At 37.1% G+C, this 21,722-nt stretch overlaps 2 protein-coding genes across 3 annotated transcripts; both read right to left on the bottom strand.

Moving 5' to 3' along the window:
- Positions 1–406: 406 nt before the first annotated feature.
- Positions 407–14,741, bottom strand: LOC146484430 (heat shock 70 kDa protein 12A-like). The gene is made up of 5 exons (XM_085104794.1): positions 14,606–14,741; positions 6,923–7,242; positions 6,172–6,393; positions 4,866–5,043; positions 407–1,685 (listed from the first exon to the last, which is right to left on the bottom strand). The coding sequence occupies exons 1-5, from the start codon at positions 14,616–14,618 to the stop codon at positions 634–636; spliced, it is 1,785 nt and encodes a 594-aa protein (XP_084960920.1). The 5' UTR covers positions 14,619–14,741; the 3' UTR covers positions 407–633.
- A 1,058-nt stretch (positions 14,742–15,799) lies between these two features.
- LOC146484429 (uncharacterized) lies at positions 15,800–21,036 on the bottom strand. Of its 2 annotated transcripts, XM_085104792.1 has the most exons (5): positions 20,684–21,035; positions 19,829–20,039; positions 18,714–18,833; positions 18,276–18,419; positions 15,800–16,926 (listed from the first exon to the last, which is right to left on the bottom strand). In XM_085104792.1, the coding sequence occupies exons 1-5, from the start codon at positions 20,692–20,694 to the stop codon at positions 16,870–16,872; spliced, it is 543 nt and encodes a 180-aa protein (XP_084960918.1). In that variant the 5' UTR covers positions 20,695–21,035; the 3' UTR covers positions 15,800–16,869. The 2 variants fall into 2 exon arrangements, with proteins under 2 accessions (XP_084960918.1, XP_084960919.1); XM_085104793.1 differs by lacking the exon at positions 18,276–18,419 and having other exon boundaries at positions 20,684–21,036.
- Positions 21,037–21,722: the final 686 nt, after the last annotated feature.

Raw genomic sequence — 21,722 nt, 5'->3', positions numbered from 1 at the left:
ATTTAGTTACGTTGTTATAATGAAAAGAAAGACAGGCGAATGGTATAAAATACGACAATAATAAGAGGACCTTTTTTGTGAAAATTAAAAGCAGTAACCTTCCGATATCTAAAAAAAAAAAAAAAAAAAAAAAAAAAATAATAATAATAATAATAATAATAATAATAATAATTTAAAAAAAGTAAAAATAACAAAACAAAACAACTACAACAGTTGACGAAATCCTTAACCATCGCATATTGTTCCTAGATGAATTGGTAAAAGGAGTTTCGTGTTGTTTATAAAGTTGTAAACATTCAAAGTGAGTACTTACTTTTTACATTCCCTATTATTACTGCTCCGATATAACTTGTGGGAGCAAGCTCAGACTACATTGGGTAGATGCTTGCATTTGGGACAACATATATCGAATACGAAGGTTTAATTTTATACCAGAATTCCACAATAATGTTGTTATCTACAATACTAAAATACCTTTTTTCGTATAACTTGAAAAAAATTATGAAATCGCATGTTGGTACACGTCTGCAGGAGCAGAGTAGATATGCTACTATTACAGGTGAAAATCTAAAATAATGAAATTGCAAGAGGTTGCATGTCAATCATCCGTAATACTTAATGTCACACTTAATGTCACTTATGAAAAAAGTCCAATGTAGTTTGGACCTTTTTGCCACTTGTTATGTCCACCGCCGTGGAGACGATTTCTGTACCACCAAAATGCAAGGTAACTTCAATAACTCTCTTACGACCGAGAGACGTATCAGGCGACTGGACATTGACACTTCCTATCTCAGTTACCCCTTGGTCGGTAACAAACCGTACATCCGGATCATCAGCCACATAAAATGCTATCGTTAACAGCGTGGCATTTGCATAAATTGGAAAATACACTCCTGTGACATTTTCTCCTAGACTTACAGTTTCGTTTTCTTTGATAAGGCGGCTAAATATATTCTTGCACATCTCAAGACCATCTGCTAAGAAGCGGTTTTCTTCAGGATGGCTTCTCTTATCGAATGGCTTTGCGCAGCGGACACCATACGTAGCGCCGACCACTCTCTCTGTAATCTTGGCTGGATTCTTTCCAAACAATACAGCACCCTTGAGAACTGCTGTAACCGCATCACGAGGAGCAAGGACACGGTATCTTTTGGAGAACTCGTTTCTTAGCTCTTCTTGAAGTAAAGGAGAATCAGAGAATCCACCAACCAGTAGCATGGTCTTCACTTTTGACAGCTTTGGTCTTCCCAGCACGGTTGTCAAGTGCTCTTTTATGCAATCCATGACAGGTTTAAACAACCCCTTCATTACCTTTGAACTTAAGCAGATATATTCGTTTGTCCTCAGCGTAATTTCATTTTCTCCATGGCGTTTTAAAGCTGACTTCTTGATCTTCTTTGTTAAGGTGCTAAAACTAGCGGGTACTCGTATGTTTGTTGTTTTGTTTTTCAAAATACGGAACCCTTGTTTTTTGCCTTCAAAGTCGTTCATCAGAACAAGCCAGTCTGCTGGATTTCCTGTAGCATATTTGGTCACGTTTTCCTCACCAAACAACTCGTTTAGTAGATTTAGAAACATCTCATTAACCCTCATACCTCCATGGGGGCCTCCGGTAACTTTGTCGATCTCCTTAATAGTGCCACCGACAGCAATCCTGTGTACGGCAACGTCAAGTGTCCCTCCTAATGGAATATATATTCAAAATTAACAGATAACTGGACTCATTAATCGTTATAAGTTGCTTGTAGTAGCATTTAAGATCGTGTACTGTCTTGCCTGTATTTTAAGATGAGGTTATAAGACCATACAAATTGACCGAAAAAAGAACCGGAATATAATAACTTGAAGTCAGCTATTAATCCAATTTCGCATGGATTCTGGTTTTTGAATTTGTACACTGGATGATGTAAAACTTAAGCGGATTTCGATTACTTCGTCAGTTTGTTATTGAACAGAGACACACAATCATTAAAAGAATCGCAACAATCGCTTAAACATTTCTTTGAACCAAATGTTAGCAGCGTTTAAACAAGTCTTTCAGCTTTGTCGAAAGAATTAAAGCTATCGAGATCGGAAAAGGGATGGGGGGGGGGGGGGGGGTGATTTTACCCGCTGTGACTCTGAGACTAAAATTAATGTTTCTTTTAGCATTTGAGCAAACGCCCTGAAACTCTGTTTCATTTTCAGAAATTTATCAGGAAAAATTGATGTGGCCGACCAAAGTTCATTGTCGTCGATGTTACCATGGAAACCACTTATTTGACAGGCAGTTTTCTAAGAAAATTGAAAATTCATTTTTTAAAATGACGAGGGATATCTTTCTTTCCGTAATACCCAGTGTAGTCATGGTTAAAACAACAACAACAATACCTATGTTTACCTATCTACAATTAGATTAGCCACTAGGTAGCCAGTGCTAATCTTTACGACCATTTATTTTATATATACACTAGAGTAAAAAAAAAAGAGGATGGTAGAATTGACAGGAGTGATAGAAAGCAAAAACATACAAATAAAAATATTTATAAATAAATAAATAAATAGAAAAAATAGCATTTTGTGACTATCTGTCGAATTTCAAAGACGTTAAGTTTTGCCTGTAGAGATATTCCAATATTATGAGAAAACTTTATGACGTCACAAGTGCTCACAGCATGCAGATGAATCGCAAAATCAAGAATCTGGAAATAATGGGCTAATGTAATGGAAACTTGGCACCAATATTGTGCCAATATTGTTTTTCGATTCCTTGCAACTGAGCCAAACGTTCCTATTTCTATACCAGAAGGACAACGAGACAACCCTGTTCAAAACACACACAATATTCATATAGTGTTTGGTCTCCCCAGTGCCAAATAAGAAGTGATAGATGTTTTTAAATGTCAAACGAAGGGCATGCCATTCCCACAGGAAAGCAATCAGGAAGCAAAATTGTTGCCATGGCACCATTGTGGAATGCATCATGGTATGACAAAAAATAATCGGATTGGTTCAATATATAGTAAGTCAAACTGAGTCCTGCACTGTAATGACATATCCTAACTTTTGGCTCATTTTTATCCTGCCAAAAACTTGTCAGGCCCTCAGTCAGTATCGAGTAGTTTCTTTTCTTTACATCTCCCCCATTTTTTTTTCGTATAAAATACCGTATATTGAGACGTTCTCTTCAGTCTTGTAATCAATATGTTATTAGCAATGCTTGATCGGTTCCGTACTGGGATAATGTTGGACCTCGATCTTTTTTTGTACTGTCAAGACCTCGGTCCGATATTCTCTCAGTACAGACCTTGCGTTTGGTTAATAGGATATATCTACGGTTCCCCCATATATCATTATAATTTCAGTGGAGTATCGAGTGGATGATAAACGCCGTCTAAAATAGTCAAACACACTGCAGCTACCGAAAGCAATGTTTTACTGATTGAACTTTCCCTAGGAAGCCATTTGTCATGTACTTTATTTCGTTTATTACTTTTTTTTTTCAGTCTATGGCAGGCACCAAAGTTATACTAGAAACAAACAGACACAACATCCATTCAGCAGCTTCCCCACTCATTTCTGATAACAATATTAATTTCTGAGCTACTGACACATTGTATTCAATGGAACGTGCTCATCAATCTTGAGCGACCAAAGCATAAGCCCGCGCTAGACATAGTTAAGAAAGTAAAGCGGAGTAAAAATTCCCAAATTTTAGAAGGTAGGCCTTCTATCAATTACTATTTCATGGATATCGTTGATTTTAAACCACTTAACTCAAATTTAATTGTACACATAAGATAATACAAAGTCCATTTAGGGCTTGATTGGTCCATGTAAACCATTTTTAGTGCGAGATATCGGTATTAGTGTTTTCCAGTTTAAATTATTTTATTTTATCGCCCATTTCCAAATCAAATTTTCCCCAAGTTGGCATTGCAATATTACTAACTGCGAATACTATTTTTAGCTGCTGTGCTTGTTTTCGGTTTTTGTTGCAATTGAATCCCCTTCATCCGAGAATTAGGCTTATTTGCGTTTACATTTTTGAAGTAAACGTTTTGCTGCGGCTGACATGATCAACCGGGTTACCATGACAACAATACATTTTTTTTTATCCTTATTTTTCTCCTTTCGCTCATCCCTCGAGAAAAAAATATGAAGGGGGTCAAACATTTCAGCTTCCAACTTAGTTTACTTTCCCGGAGAACTGGCCCCAGTTGTTCAAAGGCTGGAAAACTTTATCCAGTGGATAAGTCACTTTCCCTACAGTTTCAATCTGTGCCAAGATTTTAGTATTTCCTCGTGCACAAGCTAATATGCATGCTCTAACAAGAACTCAGTTGGGGTGTGTACGAAAACCTTGGACAACATTTAACGTGAAGTATATTTTAGGCACTGAAGAGTGCCTTATCCAGCGGAAAAAGTTATCCGGCCTTTGAACAACTGGGGCCTGTTCTGAAACAGTCCGCTCTACTGTATTGATGGACGTTTTTTATAAAGTTTTCAAAAATAACCAACGGCTCTTAAATTGAACGTTTTTGAAGATTAAATGAGAAAAAGCTCTAAAGACCCACCGTTCTTGGTGGGTTTCGTTATGGAGTAGGAACACCATTATTAAAATCAGCGACCTTTTAAGAAATCGAAGTAATATTCATTAATGGTGTAAAAGCTGCTGCTCAACGAAATTGAAACGCAAAAAAAAGAAACGCATAAAAGATAACTCAAATTTATTCGGCATGTTAATGGATATTGCTAAATCACTTGTAATTGAAGCTACATTACAACACAAAACAATATGTGTTGTTTGGTAATAAAAAGGTCACAGGTATGTTTAGTTTAAGTTAACAGATCTATTGAAACAACGTTAGTTTAATTCTTACCTCCAATGTCAACAACCATATACTCGGTGTTTGGTTCTGAAATCTCTGCATCTTTAACCTCTTTACCAGGTTCGTTTTCAAGATGGCTCAACTTTTGTTCCATGCTAAAGATAGCGGCGGCTTCAGGTTCTAAGGCGATGATTAACTGCTTGGGATTATCAATCGATCCAACGCCAGCCTACAATCGTGAGGTGACAAATTATGACAACTTCGATTATGTCAACTTCAATTTGGCGCCAAACAGGTGAGGTGACAAATTATGACAACTTCAATTATGTCAACTTCAATTTGGCGCCAAACAGGTTGTCATTTTTTCAATGGAATCACTGCGTGATAACTTCTGCTACTGTTTCGATTCTGTATTCATTGACTGTTGCTGTTGAACAAAATGACTGACGGAAGTGCGGGACAACCAGGCCTGGCCCCAATTCCTAATCCTAAAATTTTCACTGGAAATATTATGAACTTTGAGAAACCGAAGTTCAATGCTCATCAAGAAAATCGTCTGGATGGGCTAAAATGAAGAAGTGTGTTTACATCTTTAAAGGAAGCCTTGTGAATATTTCTAACGAACGGAAAAGAATGGCTTGAACTGGGGCTTGAACTTGAACTGAAGCTAGTGTCTTTTAAGATACTAGCTTTTAGTTATTAAAATAACCATTTCGATCAAGCAAGTGACTGATATGCTTACAAAAAAAATCAAACAGAAACAATAACTATTTGACAACAACAGAAGGTTCTATTGCTGAAATAACTTATTAAGATGCTTATTCAGTTCATCGGTTTGGATGGTGCACTGTATGCTAACTCTATAACTCACAAGGGAAACAAAAAATAGTTCAATTTAAGGGCGCTGGGGTACGAGTTAAAGGGGTTGGTGTTATGTGAAAAAAAAAATAGTAATATTAAAATTGTGAAATATCGTGGTTTTATCATGCTTTCACGATCACGAGTCACTTTGGTGCAATACGTTTATTGTACCAGAAAGAACTTTTAGTCTGGGAACAAAGCTGAGACCGCCTTTATTATTATTGCTAGCTTTCTAGCACGTCAGTCAGCTATGTTTTTAGTTCGAGTTATTGGTTTATGTTTGAGCCAAGGAAAGAAACAAAAGTTCGAGTTAGCCTCGGCGAGTTCGAGTCAGCGAGTTCTACTGTATAACGAAAATAACTGATTAAGATGATTGTTCTGCTCATCGGTTTGGATGGTGTATAAAACCGAAACAGATTTTTTTTTGTCCAAACACTGATAGCGGGAAATTGGGCATTGCTTAGGATCAACACCTCACTCCAGAAAGAATTCTCACCTCATACGCTGCTTCTCTCATAAACTGCTTCGCTCTTGGAGTCCATATTGCGGGAACAGTTAGCACCCACTGAATATCGCTTTCTTGGAAATCTGCACCAGCTCCATTAGAAATAAGTTTTAAAGCTTGTTCTTTCATGAATTGAATTGAATGGGCAAACACCTTCAATGCCATGACAGGCTTCCCATTAGCGGCTTTAATTGTTGTCTTCAAGTTCAGATCCTGAAGATAATAAGGCCAATGCAATTGTAAATTGGGATGTCAAATTGATGCAGGAACGAGTTAAAAAACATTAAACGTCCAAGTGGCAAAATTGTAGATGAATTGGAAAAAACTATAAAGATAGACTATAGCGTCAACCGCAAACACTCGCGCTTATTTGCCAAACGATTACACTTAATTAAACAAAAGGGTATTCTGTGTGCAACGTCAGCACAAATCCCAGCTGACACACTGAACGTCTTTTCATGTTCAAGATGAATATAAAATTTAAAACCCTATTACGCCAGCAAAATCGTATCCACCACGGCGCGAAGAGAGGAAGGGGAAGGAGACTGTTTGGTGTTTCCCAGTATTTTACAAGTCTTCCGACTGACCCGTGAAACATTTTCTTTAGACTTGAAAGGCCTATGACGTCATCCAACATGGGGAATTTCAAATCCTTACTTAACATGTGAAGAACCTATCCAGAGCACTTTATGGGAGGAAATATAGTGTGTTTTCAATTTTTAATAAAATGGTGTTATCCTACCTCGTTGTTATGAAGTTGCATTTTAAAGTGCTGAAAGAATAAGTACTCCTTTTCCGCCTTATTGCCTTGAAGGTCAGCATATTTTTCGACTGCGTCGTATCCGAAAGAGTCAAATGACAGGCCAGGACCTAGAAGAAGACACGTGGGCGTCTTGCTTGTTCTGCAGTTTTGTTCATTCGTCCAGTCCCTATTCAAGAAAATTTCATCCTTTTCTTGGCCGGTGTTAAATGAAAAGGCAAAGCCACTGTACGTTGTCCCAAAGTCTATGGCAACAACAGCGATATATGACTTGTCCAGTTTCCTGGGAAGGACTGTTGGAACTGCGAAAATAAAAATAGAAAGAAATTGAAATAAAATTCGAACTTAAAATGAGCGTTTAATGTCTTTGTAATCGAATCGCTTCAGGATGAGAATTACAGAACATATGTATTTTGAACAAGTTTGTGAGGACGATAATTCAAGTGTGCTTTTAGGGAGGGGGGGGGGGGGGAATCCATCACAGCTTAGAAAAAAGGGAAGAATTAAACTTGCGTTTTGGGCTTAAATGCAGAAATGACCTTGCTCAACTTGTACCCTGCAAGCAAGCTCTCTGTTAGGTCAGCCGTGCGCACAGCCGCGAGAGGATTGGAGTTGAGAAGTTGAAGGGGGGAGGGGAGGGGAAAGAGAGCTTGCAATGATGACTGAAAATTTTTCATTTCCATCACGAAAATAGAGAGGAAACCTCAGAGATGGGTTAAATTTCTCAGGAAGTGTGAAATTTGACAGCCGCGTTCCGACGTCACTGCAGTCATTTTCATGGTTTCCTTTATTTGCTGAAAAAAAAAAAAAAATAGAATTTTCCACTTTCGCTTCCCTCTCAACTCTTCGTCCCTTCCGCTTCTCTTTCTCCCTTTTGAGCCGCACTGGATATTTCAGCTGTCAACCCGCTTATGCAAATAAGTCAGCGTTCACACAATGGCGCTTCCTAAACATGACGACGAAGTATATATGAACATAAAAAAAAAACAGAAACAATCGACGAAAAGCTTTTCCAGCAAAAAAAAAAAAAAACTATATAAATCCAAGTAACCGATACTATACATTAGCTTCTAGAAGCAAACAATTTTCAATTTCATCGCGTGCAAACACGGATGTAGTTTTCTTAAACTCCTTGGCTGACTGTTCAAAGAAATTGGTCGATAAAAGACAAAACGGCTTTTCAAAGAAAATCACAAATTTTATAGGATTTTGGTTCAAATGATCAACAAAACAAAGGTTAAAATGCATTTTTGTTATTATAATATTATTATTATTATTATTATTATTATTATTATTATTATTATTATTATTATTATTATTATTATTATTATTATTATAAGGTATACTAGTGTAATTGCGAGTCCAACCCATGGACTTAAGGAGGCGAAGAGGGTTTCTACATGATGGAGAGGACCCGCCTAAGAAGGTGGGTTGTAGAAAGAAGAGTTATACTCTAGAGTTCATGAATCTTGATGTTACCAAGTGTTGTTGTTGTTTGTTGGTGTAGTTTTCCATGTCCTTTTTATGGTGCCTTGGGGTCCCAAAACGACTAGGACTGTTGTTGTTTATTATTTGTTGAGCTTTTCCTTGGTTTTGACTGATGTGTTGGAGTCGAGGGGAATAGTCATCATGTCAATGAGAAGCCAGGGTTCTTTTCCTTCTTGTTCTTTAGCACAATGTTCGGCCTATTAGCTGCGATGGTCATGTAAGTATAGATGGGCATACCCCACAAGGTGGTGACGCTGTCCTTCTCGGTGACAGCTTTGGGTTCATGCTCATATTATCGTTGCTTCACCTCAATACCAAACTCTTTGCAGAACTTCCAGTGAATGTGTGCAGCTGCCTTGTTGAGACAAGGGATGTATTCAGATTTAGGTTTTCTACTTGATGAAGAGGACCCGCCTTATAAGGGGGGCTGTAGAAAGAAGAGATTTTTTCTGGAGTTCATGAATATTAATGTTGCCAGGGATTTTGTTGGTGTAGTTTTTCATGTTCTTCTTGATGGTGCCACGGGTTCCCATAACCACCAGGACTGTTGTTGTTTTAAGCCCCCACATTCGCTCAACCTCGAGTCGATCATTATTATGATTATGATTATTATGATTATGATTATTATCATTGCTATTATTATTATTATTATTATTATTATTATTATTATTATTATTATTATTATTATTATTATTATTATTATTATTATTATCATTACTATTATTATTATAATTATTATTATTATTAAGAATAGCATACTAACTTTATCAGAAAAAAAATCGGCTTGAAAGTTGTCTCTTTTTCATATAGACCATAGAAAGCTGCTGTTTGATTTGTATTTTATAATAACATAGAAAACCTACATGTACAATAGATATGAGCCAATCAGTGCGCAGGAATTTTGACAGTTACCGTAAAAATGTTGTTGTTTGTTAAGATGTACACCATCATAATAAGAGAAATACATTAACTGTAACTTAATGCACCTCATGTTGTGTCACAACAAACGATCAACAAAACAAAGATTAAAATGCATTTTTATTATTATTATTATTATTATTATTATTATTATTATTATTATTATTATTGTTGTTGTTGTTGTTCCTCGTTACTCTCGTGTCTGGCTTGGAAACTGAAGCGCAGGGATAAAAACCACCACACAGTTGTTTGCAGTGCAACTGGGTTGGAGTCGCCGAATTTTTCTGTATCAAAAAGAGCATCTTCTTCGTTTTCGTCAATCCCCTAAGCGGCTTGCGGCTTCTTTCCTGTGCCGTGCTCGAAAGCTAGTGACTTGCACTTTGCAGCTAAGAACTTTTCTCGATTTTCAAACTCAATGTTCTCGAGTATGTTAAATGGATATTTCTTCTCAGATAAGTGTCGTTGTATACTTCGCTGAAAACAGGAAATTGTTGCTGGCTCGTACACTTCATCATTTTTCCTGCGTGCGTTCACGAAAAATAAAAAAAATTGACAAAAGCTGGTCAGGCTCGGACGCAGGTAAGCTTTCAATTCTTTGACTTTTCAAGCCATTGGCTTCTGTAAGAGACAGAAAATAAACGTGATATGGAGTGGTCTTCGGTGACCGCACACAAAATATCACGGGCGCTCTTTCCCACGAAAGCACATGTTTTGTTAAGGATATATACTGTCGTTTCGTTAGGACAAGTTTTCCTTTCCATTAAGAAGGCACAATAACTTGTAAGTATGCAGTATTTTCGGTTATTCGGTCAATATCATCTTTGTAATAGTCGCGTTTTTGTTATTTCAGCGAATCTTCCTCTTTCACGTGCAATTTGTGAATGGAATGAATACAAGTTATGTGCAGATTAGAAACGAACTAGCAAGTGAACAACTGATTAAAGTACAGATTCAAGTAGCTATGAGTAGACGCTAAAGCTTCAATAAAAAGGAGGAGAATGTTTCTAACAGTAGTTGTCTTCGTTTTTCGGTGAGGGTAAAAGGCGGAAAGAGTTTGTGGAATGTTATGTGGAATGGCGTGCGGAATGGCATAATTATGCGAAATTCGATTTACGCGGGGAATAAATTAACTGAAGAGCACATCCTGTTTTCGTGCCAATTTTATAAGAGCAGCAGTTTTTTCGATGTTGCGGACTATTAAACAACCAAACAACAGATCGAGGATTAGAAAATATACGCCTGGGATAGAACATGTCTGATCGCTGGGTAGGAAGTGAGAGTGAAGAAATCGATGAAGTTTCGCATTCAAGGAACTAAGAATAAATTAAATTTCTAGTTGACAAAAAGAACGTGGCAGCGAGTAGCCTAGACGAAAAGCAACACCAGACTGGAGAACATCAGTCCAAGACCAAAACTATTATGTGAGAAATTTTAAATTTAAACTCGGTCATTTTATCAGACTCTTTGACGGTTACAATTTGTTCAACTCATGGGAAAAATATGTTCTACTTTTTCTCACCTTACATTTTCGTCGAGCGACGAGTACGCAAGTCACTGTTGAGCTGCTGAGCTAGCTACCTAGCTATTCATATGGCGATTCAGGTAGCTATAGTTCAGTTACGCGTTATCGAACTAAACATAACCGTCTTTAATTAAGGTCTTTCAGTGCCAGACGTCCCAGCCTAAAATGAGATTTAAAAGCGAAAAAGCCCTGGAGCAAAAAAACAGATGACAAGTATGGTGTCTAATTATCGACACTGGTTGTGTGAAAGGTTGTGAAACTATTCTTATCACAAATGCATTTTGGTCAAATTGTTGTTCATTTTCCCGCTCATGATAAATGAATCATCGAGCATACAGGGTATGAGAATTGATCTTTTACCGAGGGTTAAAAAAAAAAAAAAAAAAAAAAAAAGTTTATTATTTGCCCTCGGTAAAGGATCAATCTTTGTCCTGAGAAGACTTCACGCTGCCTCGTTATTTTTGTCAACCGAAGTCGCATGGAGTAAAGTGAACATGAAATTTAATTTACTACGGATTTACTCATAGTTCCTTGAATGCGAAAACTATAAACAGTTTTCATCGCTTTCTTTACCCTCACTTCTTCCAAATCAACAATCAGACGATCAAATCCTCGAATTGTTGTTAATATTTAGCAAGAGTCCGCAGCCGGTCAAAAAAGCTGCTGCTCTTATAAAATTGGCGCGAAAACAGGATGCGCTCTTCAGTTAATTTATTCCCCGCGTAAATCGTATTTCGCATAATTGTGCCATTCCGCACGCCATGCCACATACCATTCCGCAAACTCATTGCGCCTTTTACCCTCACCGTTCGTTTTTGTGTTTTTACTTTAATATTTGTTTATGAAACCGTCAATGGCTTCCTGGCTTTTGCTGATACCTGTTGATGAGGTCTCCAGATTTTTGGAATAGTAAATTTCGCTTTGTGAATGATATCATACTCGTCTTCGTTCATGTCATATCTATGTCCGAAATCAGTCTTTTGGGTGGTTTCTTTAGGAAAAATGGAAGCATTTTCAGTTTTTCTTTTCGCAATTTTAGCTGCAAATTTTGAATTTTCCGCTTGCCGCAAACAAAAGTACACTGCTTATGACCGTTATATGGATACGTTCCGTATGGTAAAATTTCAAAGAAACAACCAATCAGAACGCTCGGATTTACCTCAAGACTGCCTTGTGATATAATAATACTGCTTCTTAAATTTTGTTTTGTTTTTAGTAACCTTTTCTTGGGATCGACGTAACCCTTTTGTGAATTTCAAAAAAAAATAAAATAAAATAACCGGCAGCTTTTAAGATTTTCTTTAGATTCCGTTACAAATCTTTTTTAAGGTCTTGTTTTTAATCAACATATTTAAACGTTCATTAAATTTGTTTTCAAACTCGTGGTAGCTTGTTTTTTCTGAGTTGCTCGCGTCATCAAAAACACGGCACAAACACTTTATATTTAAGTGACTGGAAGTGCATTTTAACCAAGAAAAAAAAATTAACAAGTTTTATCCGAGTGCCATATAATAAATTACTTACCAAAATAGCCTTCTGCCGTTGTACTGGGGAACATTGGCCCTCGGTCGTTTTTGTACAGAACCAGCCCTGCCGCGACATTGGGCTATATTCCCCAGTACGGCTCTCGCGCTCGGAAAGTAAGAGGTTAGTACAGTGCAGATTGTCATATTTGACGTCCATTTTTTTTTTTAAATGATCAAGGCCGGTTCGAACGTCGTATTTCACATGTGCCGAATTTAATTCAGATTTTTGGTCGACTAAAATAATTACAAATACAGCATTTGATTCAGACGTCGAATTTAATGGTGCCGTGTATAACTCCGTTGGCAGTCAATATTCTTGAACACTTGTTATCCAATATGGCAGATAATATGTTCGCTTTTTGCAATATATGATTCGCAACAGCAAACGACGCAGGTTAATGATGGAATCAACTACTCAATCGCTTGACGAAGACGTCTACTGAGCGTTACTTTTAAACTCAATTTACTGATGCTTATATCAAAAAAAAAGATGGAAACACATCTTCATAAATGCGAATCATGTCGAAGACTGGTAAGAAACACTGGTTGGTGGGAGAATGTATGGAAAAATTACTCTGATACGTGATTAAAGGAAAGTCAGTATATTTTTGTATCCAAGAAACCAGAACTACACACCCCTTCATCTCCCGCCGTGTTTCGAGTGTTGCTTAGTCTCTTCGGTGCATGGCATTCATGGGAATCCTAGCACGTTGTGGGTAATAAATAATTCATAATAATTTGTCATAATATATGCATTATATTTGGCACATGTTAAGTGCGACGTCTGAATCACATGTCGAACCTAAGTGGAATCTTCGACTGTTTCAGGCGCAGATTCGGATAAAGTCGTATTTAATTTAAAACGGTTAATTTTAATTGATTCAAATTCTCGAATTAAATTCGGCACGTTTGAACCGGGCTAATTAGCTTTAAAATGTAAGATTGAAGGCTTGAAATTCTAGCATGATAAATTTTGCGCCTTTAAAAGATCCATCCATTCCATCAATGACAAACATTCAGTATCTTGCTTTACGCCGTCGTCGAGTCGATGGCTGCGGGGTCGTCTCCGATCGCAGAAATGTTCTGAATAGAGCGCCTTTTTACGCGTTCCTCTTATTGTATGGCGTATTCTGAATAAACGGAGAAGTGAAGCCATGTTGAAAACCAAGCGCAAAACTGTGCTGTACACCAACGTGACCCAACCTGGCAGACTCAAAATAACCGGAAGTTCTGTGACGCTCCTAAGCAGGTTTGTGACGTCACGCCTAAGCAACCAGAATTGGCGAATGTTTCCACATCCGGTTACCTTTGGCTCGTGATGATATAACACCAGACAAGCGTCACGCGTGACTGGCACTTTTGGGGGTCTGCGGAATATTATCTTGCTTTCTTTTTTGATATCGGAGTTTCTTGTTTTTCCGACACAATGTTTCGAAACTTCAAGAATACTTACTATACTACTGACTGTTGTCAGTAGATGCCAAGATTACTTGCATGCATGTTTTAAATAAACTTATGAATTGAATAAATTCGGTCCGAAATTCGCTCCAAGCCGGAAGCTCAACCAAATATTCAAAGTAGAGTTGTTGTCTATAGGATACGAAATTTTCAGGAAAATATCATTATCAGTGCGACCCTCAGTTAATTATAATCAAGAAAGCGACCGAAATGTTACAATGGGTAAACCAATATATCGAAATTCTGTTGTAAGAGAGTGATATTATACATTGTTGATCCAACAGCTCATTTAATATCCGAATAGATGGAAAAGAAAAAATGAACTAAAGCGAGTTCAGGCACGTTGAAGCTATGCGAGTCAGTTCTATTAACAACTTGAATTCGTCAGTATGTAGGCTACTTACTGACATAACACCGTCTGAAATTTGATTTTTTTTAGGGAGATTTTCTGTGTGTCTTAAGTACCTACTTCCTTTGAATTGAGTTTGCTTATATTGAGAATACTGCTGATCAGACCATAGTACTAATCCTGTGGACGACGTTTTACGTCGGAACTGCTTAACTTTTTATAGATAATGGCGAGGCAGTAGTAGCAGTGATGTTAACTTTCCGAACTTTTCATTCCTCGATACTCCCAAAGTTATGCCCTCGAGAGACAACAAACCCTGGCAATAGACTTGCGCAACTCTCACAGCCGCAGCATCATGTCGCATTTGGCTACCGTATTCCATATTCCGTATTCCATATTCTTACCTTTAGAAGCCATTGCGCCTTTAATCTTTCACGACCCAGAGTTTTTGGAAGCGTTGATATCAAAGAAAACACTACACAAAGCTGTGACGTAGACGACTAGTCCATGAAAGAAGCGACAAACCCTTTTAGTTTTGGTTTAGGTTTTCAGTTCCCAAGAATGTAAACTAGAGCATAGTCGACTTCCCGGATGTGAAAGTGTTTGTGCTATTTATACTCATGCAAATCAGTACGGGCCAGGGATAATGTGACATTTTCAAGTTAATGCGAGGTCATAACGTGTTTGTTACACAGTCGAGGCTATTGTAACCATCATAACTGCAACCGGGTTCTGAAATGTAGTCTTGGGGCAAGTTTCCTCTTTGCTTTACCTTTGAAATAAAGCATGACATGATTTTATAAAATAAAAGGCATTAGTCACGACGGTTTTTAGTAGAAAATGTTATGTATTAACAGAACTTGACCATAACAAATAAGTAACGTAATTCTAACCATCGTCGCTAAGTAAGCTACTTACACTTGAACCACCTAACGCGCTTATAACAGGATTTAAATAAGCATCGCTGAAGTTGGGCCAAATTGAAGTCTAATTTTGCCATCGTTTCATACGCACTCTAAAAGTGATTAATTGAAAATTCAATCAGGTTTATGGCTCGATCAATTGTAAGCGCGACCACAGTCGCTCTCCACAATGTACACTACTTCAAGAGATTGACAAAGCCTTTCTTATAAGTATCATGGGATTATGTCCAGAGTTCTCCACCCCGGAATATAAGCGTACTTCAGTACTATACTTAGATTGCCATGTACCAGTGTGTCGTCTTCATTGTAAAGGGTGTAGCCTATCAGATGCTTTTCTTTGTCGATCCTCTTCGTACTGCCAACAGTCTGTCTAATATCTATTTTTAAAGAGACATTAGAATAGGATGGGTTTCATCCGGCTCCAAACTAAATCCAGCCAGTAATCCGCATACTGGGGAGATAAAAAACGGCCAAATTTAAAGTCACTCCACGAGAAAGCAATTTTCTTGTTGGATCGATTGACAAAAAAAAAAAATGAATTCATAAAGACTATTGTCACCAAAAATAAATAATGTATTGGGCGCCTTGGAGGGAAGATATGGCGTATGCTACAAGCAGACCTCCCCTCTCCTTTCTGCGTAATCTTGGCTTGACAACAAATATCTTTTTTGTTTGTTTGTTTTATTAATTTTTTTAAATTGATAATTCCTTGCTAAAACATTACGTAAGGTAAATAGTAATAAGAAAACGGCAACTTACACCGACAAATTTACATCACAATACATATGCACGCATAGCAAGAAAGCAGTTAATCAATGCAAAATAAATGCCTTACAAGTTCATTCAATGGACACTTGAAATATTATGTGATGCGTCAATTCTATTTTTGAGTTGATAGATTTAATCTATATCTGTCATTAAGACATAGCAGATTGAACAGGCTGAGTGTAGGACTAACCAACATTCAGAATCATTTGTGATTTTATTTCAAAACTTAAGTGAATCCTGTTGGAAACTACTTTTAAAATCTGTATATGACAGCAAAGTTAGATGATGCAGTAATTAGTTGTAGTATAATACGAACATTCTTTTCCCTATACAGTACAAACATTTGGTCTTTTTTTGCTAAAGTTTGCTTTGTTCATGAGAGGAGTTAATAACAGGTATAAACTTAATGACCCTTTAATAAACTACAAACATTTTTCAACCGTCCGAAAGTAACGGCTACCAGAAACAACGGCTACCCGATAGTGGCGGCTCCTTTGGCCTGCTAAATCCGAAAGTAACGGGAGCCGTTACTTTCGGAATTTGTCGGCAACAGCAAAGTCACGATTGCAGCAAATGTAACAAACTTTTAAATATGTTTGTCTTTAAGAATTGGAAAGCAACTTAAGCAGATTCGTTTGATGATGTTACATTTCTTTCCAAATCAGGCTAAATTGTAACTTTTAGGAACTTGCCGGTTTACAAAACACTTCTGCGGGAAAAATAACTTTTCCTCCTTGTTCCAGGAGGGCAGGCCACAGATAACAAGCGATATCATCGCTTTGGCCTAAATCAGTGTCCTCAGTGTTATAATGAAGTCTCGACAGACTGTGTTTGTGCTTATTGAACTTCGAAGAGCTGTACTCGAGCTGCAGAGGTGGGACTTGTGTAACTAACAGCCAGCTCAGTTGAATGCACGCTTTGATGTAATCATCAAGTTCTGATAATATTCTCTCAGACAACTCCGGCAGCTGAAGCAACTATTTCTTTTCCTCGAAGCTTTTCGTCCATCGTTTCGACACAATCCGTTTGACATCCTATTGAATAGAGAAAGAAGACAAACATTAACGGAAAACTAGGCGTAATTTTATATCTTTGCAAATGCATTTCTGGTATTATGAGGTCAAATTGTGCTAATTCTTTAATACTTGTTTTTGCTAGCTAAGGGAGTATCCTGAGAATAGTATTGATGAAATGATTCGCGCTACTCAATAATATATAATTTTTATTTTAGCTTTTATTGTCATCGTTATCATCTTCGTTACTGTTGTTCAGTCGTCATTGCCATCGTCGTCATCAGCGTTGTGGAAATCGTTATTATTATTATTATTATTGTTATTATTATTATTATTATTATTATTATTATTATTATTATTATTGTTAGAAAATCGACTTTTATTTAGTTTAATTTGGAAATCATAAAAATTGATGCGTAGCCAGGATAAGACATATCAATATATTTACAAAAGTTCCTTGGCTACAATTATGAAAAAAAAAAGAAATCTGAGCCTTCGGCTGTCAAATTACAGCCTTTGATGGACAAAATAAACTGAAAGCAACAACAACTACCGAGAATCTCATACGTTACTCCTTAAAGGCCCTGAACTCGAGTTAAGCGTTTTGCATTAAGATGACAGAAGAGACTTTAAGCAACGAGAACGCGGACGGCGACGGGAACCGAGTGCGCTCAGAAAAAAAAAAACAAACAAACAACAAAAAAAAAAAACAAATAAGGAACTGCGTTTACCTGCGCATGAAAAAGTTTGTTGTTCTGCGTTCGGCCCCGACGTAGAACGAGTTGCTTTTGCCATGCCTGAAAACGAGGATATTCTTTCCACTTTTTCTTTTTTTTTCCCGCTTTCTCGACGACAAATAATACTGGGGTAAGAATACTGGGGTAAGAATCTTCTTTTTTTTTTAATTGCGTGAGATTATTCTTTGACTTGATGGTTTTTAAACAGAAACGTCGAAACGCTTATCGCTGTTGAAATTTCGCTGTAGACAATCACTCAAAAGTGAAAAAGCTTAGCAGATAAGATAATCTAAACAGATTTAAAAGGGCAAACAACACATGTAGTGTAACACTACAACTGTTTCGTGTTTAGTTTAGTCGAAGATGCACTGAGTTTATTCACTCCTCAATCGAACAGAAAATTAAAGATTCAGCTTAATTTTGTGTCGTGCTAGTCGATAAACATCTACCAAGAATAATTTTTTTGCAATTTTCTTTCATGAATATCAAATATAATATTGTGTACTTAGATAATATAAAGTATTTGGGGTGCGTTATCACGATGAAACCCACTTTTAGAGGCGAATATGTTGGTGGCTCGTTTACTGTAAAAAAGTCAAAATACATGCGAAATCGAAAGGGGCACTAACTCACCTCGATCTTAAAGCATTCAAGATCGCAACTGTGTGCCGTCTGCTTCAAAGATAGCATTAAATAATCAAGAGCATCAGGTGTAATCTCAATCTCTTTCTTCTTTGCGGAAATCTCAAACGTTACTGAGTAATCTGAACAACCATCCTATTTTTTTTTTTTGAAAAAAAAAAAAAAAAAAAAAGATCATTAAGACGAAATAGTTAATGTAACCTATTCAGCCAAGGGGAGGGGGGGTGGGGGTGGGAAATTGGTTTTGCAAAGTGCTCTAGCTGTCTTTGAGGATTCATAAGTAATTGTGACGCCCGCTACCGAGTATAAGTCAGTGGATATATTGCAAAAGATGTGCATGCGTGGATAGAGATTTGTTGGTATTTTGCACCCTATTTATATATTTTTGCTGACTTCATCACAGGTTGTTGGTTTTCCCTTTGTGTTTACCTCTCGTTTATGGCAGAGCTCCTGACCTCTTCTAGGACCTTCAAGAATTAGTTGCCTGATAATGTTGTCAAGTAAATCACCTACAGCATCTTTCGCCTCCTCCACTTCCTCGAAAGTTGTCTGCAAATATAGGATCTTTATAAGCATACTGGAGGGTACTTGGGAAGATACAAGTCTTATTTAAAGTCCAAACCAGCGACATGAGAAGCCTGCGCAAAAGGCTGTATGCAAAGGACAGACACTGTTAGCCCTATCTGTATTTAGGGCGATCCCCCCCCCCCCCCCCCTCCCCACTCCAGCCATAACTTCACAAGTATAAAAGCTAAGACAAGTGTCGTGGAGGATAGATAGGATGTCCAATGTTGTTTCAATTGAGGTCCGTAACGGAATTTCCCCAAAGCTTTAACAGCTCTACAATTGAATGAAAAGTGATATAAATCAATAAAGAAACCCTAATTGGAGCTAAAAACAAAGAAGAAAAATACAGTAACATTTCCATTTAAAAAAGGAATTCCATTTTAATAAAAAAAAGTGTTTGTTAAAAATTGGTTGCATGATAACATCAAAGGCAATGAACACTTGCCGACCGCATCAAATTTCCTAAGATGAATTTTAAAGAAGTCCTAACGTTTAACGGCATTTTCTCTCAACTATTAAACATTTTATTCAGGCTCAAATTTGCTGCGAGCAGACCCCCCCCCCCCCCCCCCGTCCTGTCCCCCCTTTACCGCACCGTCTAGTTAGGGTGAACGCATCTCTAGATGGTATTTGTTTTAAGGAGAGTCTGGTATGGTACGCGACGTTTCTCTCCTTATCTATTTTGTTTTTGATTTAAGTTGCATATTGGTCAGTCACAGCAACATTGAATACAAGGGGTGGTTACCGTAATAGTTAGAAAAAAAAAAGTCCTCTGGAATAGTTTCTTGAAGTAAGTGGATCCAAGTTCGTGTCAAGACGGTAGTTCACGAAGATACCACGCATGTGGGTCAAGAGCAGAAAAGCAAGAAGTTTTTGCTCATGCCCCTCGTCAATTAAACGTAATGAGTTTTATTTAGTTACGCAAGTTTAAAATAACAATAACCAAATTCCTATCTAAATACATAGGGTGCACTTACTACAAAAACTGTAAAAGCCAGAAAACGGACCGGTATGTCCATGTCCTCCATTGGGGAGAGCGCTTTTTCGATAGCATTCCACACATCAATTCTTTCTCCTTCAAAGAAGGCTTTATATGCTGCCTGCACTTCGGTTGGTGTATTGAATTCCGTAACGTTTTCTACTTTCCTCTGGTCACGTCTCAATCGTTTCTCAAAAACCGAGGCAAGCCTTTGCCAAAAAATAAAATAATAATAATAAGAAAGAAAGAAAATGAAAATTTCATAATTAAAAAAAAACATTATTTCGTACCACCATTTTAAAAGTATGATATTATGATCCTTCCCTATGGATAACATCGAAAGTACAGGGAGGTAAACAACATTTATAATACATCTATATCAAAGGCTCCTGTTAGCCAACTCGTGAATTACAGAAGTGAAGAGTAGTAACCGTAAAGTAGTACTCGTATAAAACTGTACTGCAACTAAGGACTTGTGGACGCCATGCGGGAATGAAGTCTGACGTGTAAGGTATAAAACATTGTTCGCATTGTGTTTAGTTGGTCCAGGACTCGAAAAGTATTTGTTTTACATAAGGTACAAATTCAGAACAAACAATGGAATCTTTGGGAGCAAGAATAAGTAGTTAAAACCCTTGATTTTGATTCAGAAGTGGTTTAGCTTTTCGTTGATCCTCGTCTTTGCTTTGAAGGTTTTTCGCTGAATTTTGAACACGACAGGTAATGGCTAACTCCATCTGAAATTTTCAAACTGCAAGCGAAAGAGAATTCACCTATTGGCAAAGATAGAAACAAATACAATTATAAGAAAACACACAAACACACATACAAAAAAACCCCGCATTATTCGTACCTGTTTTTCATTTTCTCTTCCTGTCTCGCAGTGTCCTTCGCATAATTGTTAAAATCTTCACGAAGCTTTGTGAAGCTGTACGAGATGTTAAAGTTTAGAATTAGAAATTAAAAAACCTTCTCAAAAAATATAATTTAAGATTACATGGTTTTCAAAATATACCCTAAAATAATAATAATTTACTAAAATGACTTCTCTTATTTAGTATGTATGATTTAAGAGCGCTAAGGCTACCCTGAACTCTTGCTTCGACAGGGATGTTGTCCCAGAGGACAAATCCTCAATAGTTACTAGAGGCCACATTCGGCAATCTTCAAATTAGGTTCAGGAATACACAAATTAATTGACGAATTTATTAAAAAAAAAAAAAAATCAAACATCCACTCCTACAACTTAAAAGTTGTAGGAGTGGATGTTTGATTTTTTTTTTGCGAAAATCTGTCTCTGATGCAATGAGGAAGAATTTTTGACGACTTGGTACAACGATATGGTGAGATGCCTTGCTACAAGCAGTCATCTAGTAAATCACTAGATCGTGTTTCATAGTTTGAGTGCAAGACGATTTTTGCAGCTCTATTTTGAAGCTTTTCGAGTTTTTCTGATAGCCCTTTGGCCTATACATGGTTTACAGTTAAGGCTTTGGTCTATTAAGATTGAAAGAGATTTAAAACTGTTATACTTTCAAAAGGTATATTGTTTTAGCCCTAAAAACAAAACTGTTGGCTACTAGAGCAAGTTAAACATATATAAACATATATTTTGTCTTCTTTATATCAAGAGTAAGATTATTTACTTGTTATCAACATTGCTATCGTTTGTCCTCCATTGTTGAAAAGGTCAAAATTGAAACAGCCATTTGGTAACGACTTTCAAATATAGTTCGACCATTTTAATGGTTAACGGCATTAACATAATAGCCATGGTTAAATTACGTATTGCTGGTCTTAATAGCGTGTTTTCTTCTAGAATAGCTTGTAGCCACTTTTCTGACCTGATGCAACGCATTTTGGTATGTTTTTGTACCACACACTGCTCTGAT

This window comes from Pavona decussata, unplaced genomic scaffold (assembly GCF_977016875.1).
Source record: "Pavona decussata unplaced genomic scaffold, jaPavDecu1.1 SCAFFOLD_33, whole genome shotgun sequence".
Lineage (NCBI taxonomy): Eukaryota > Metazoa > Cnidaria > Anthozoa > Scleractinia > Agariciidae > Pavona > Pavona decussata.
The sequence above is the reverse complement of the archived record's forward strand: the minus strand, read 5'-3'. Positions and strand labels throughout refer to the sequence as shown.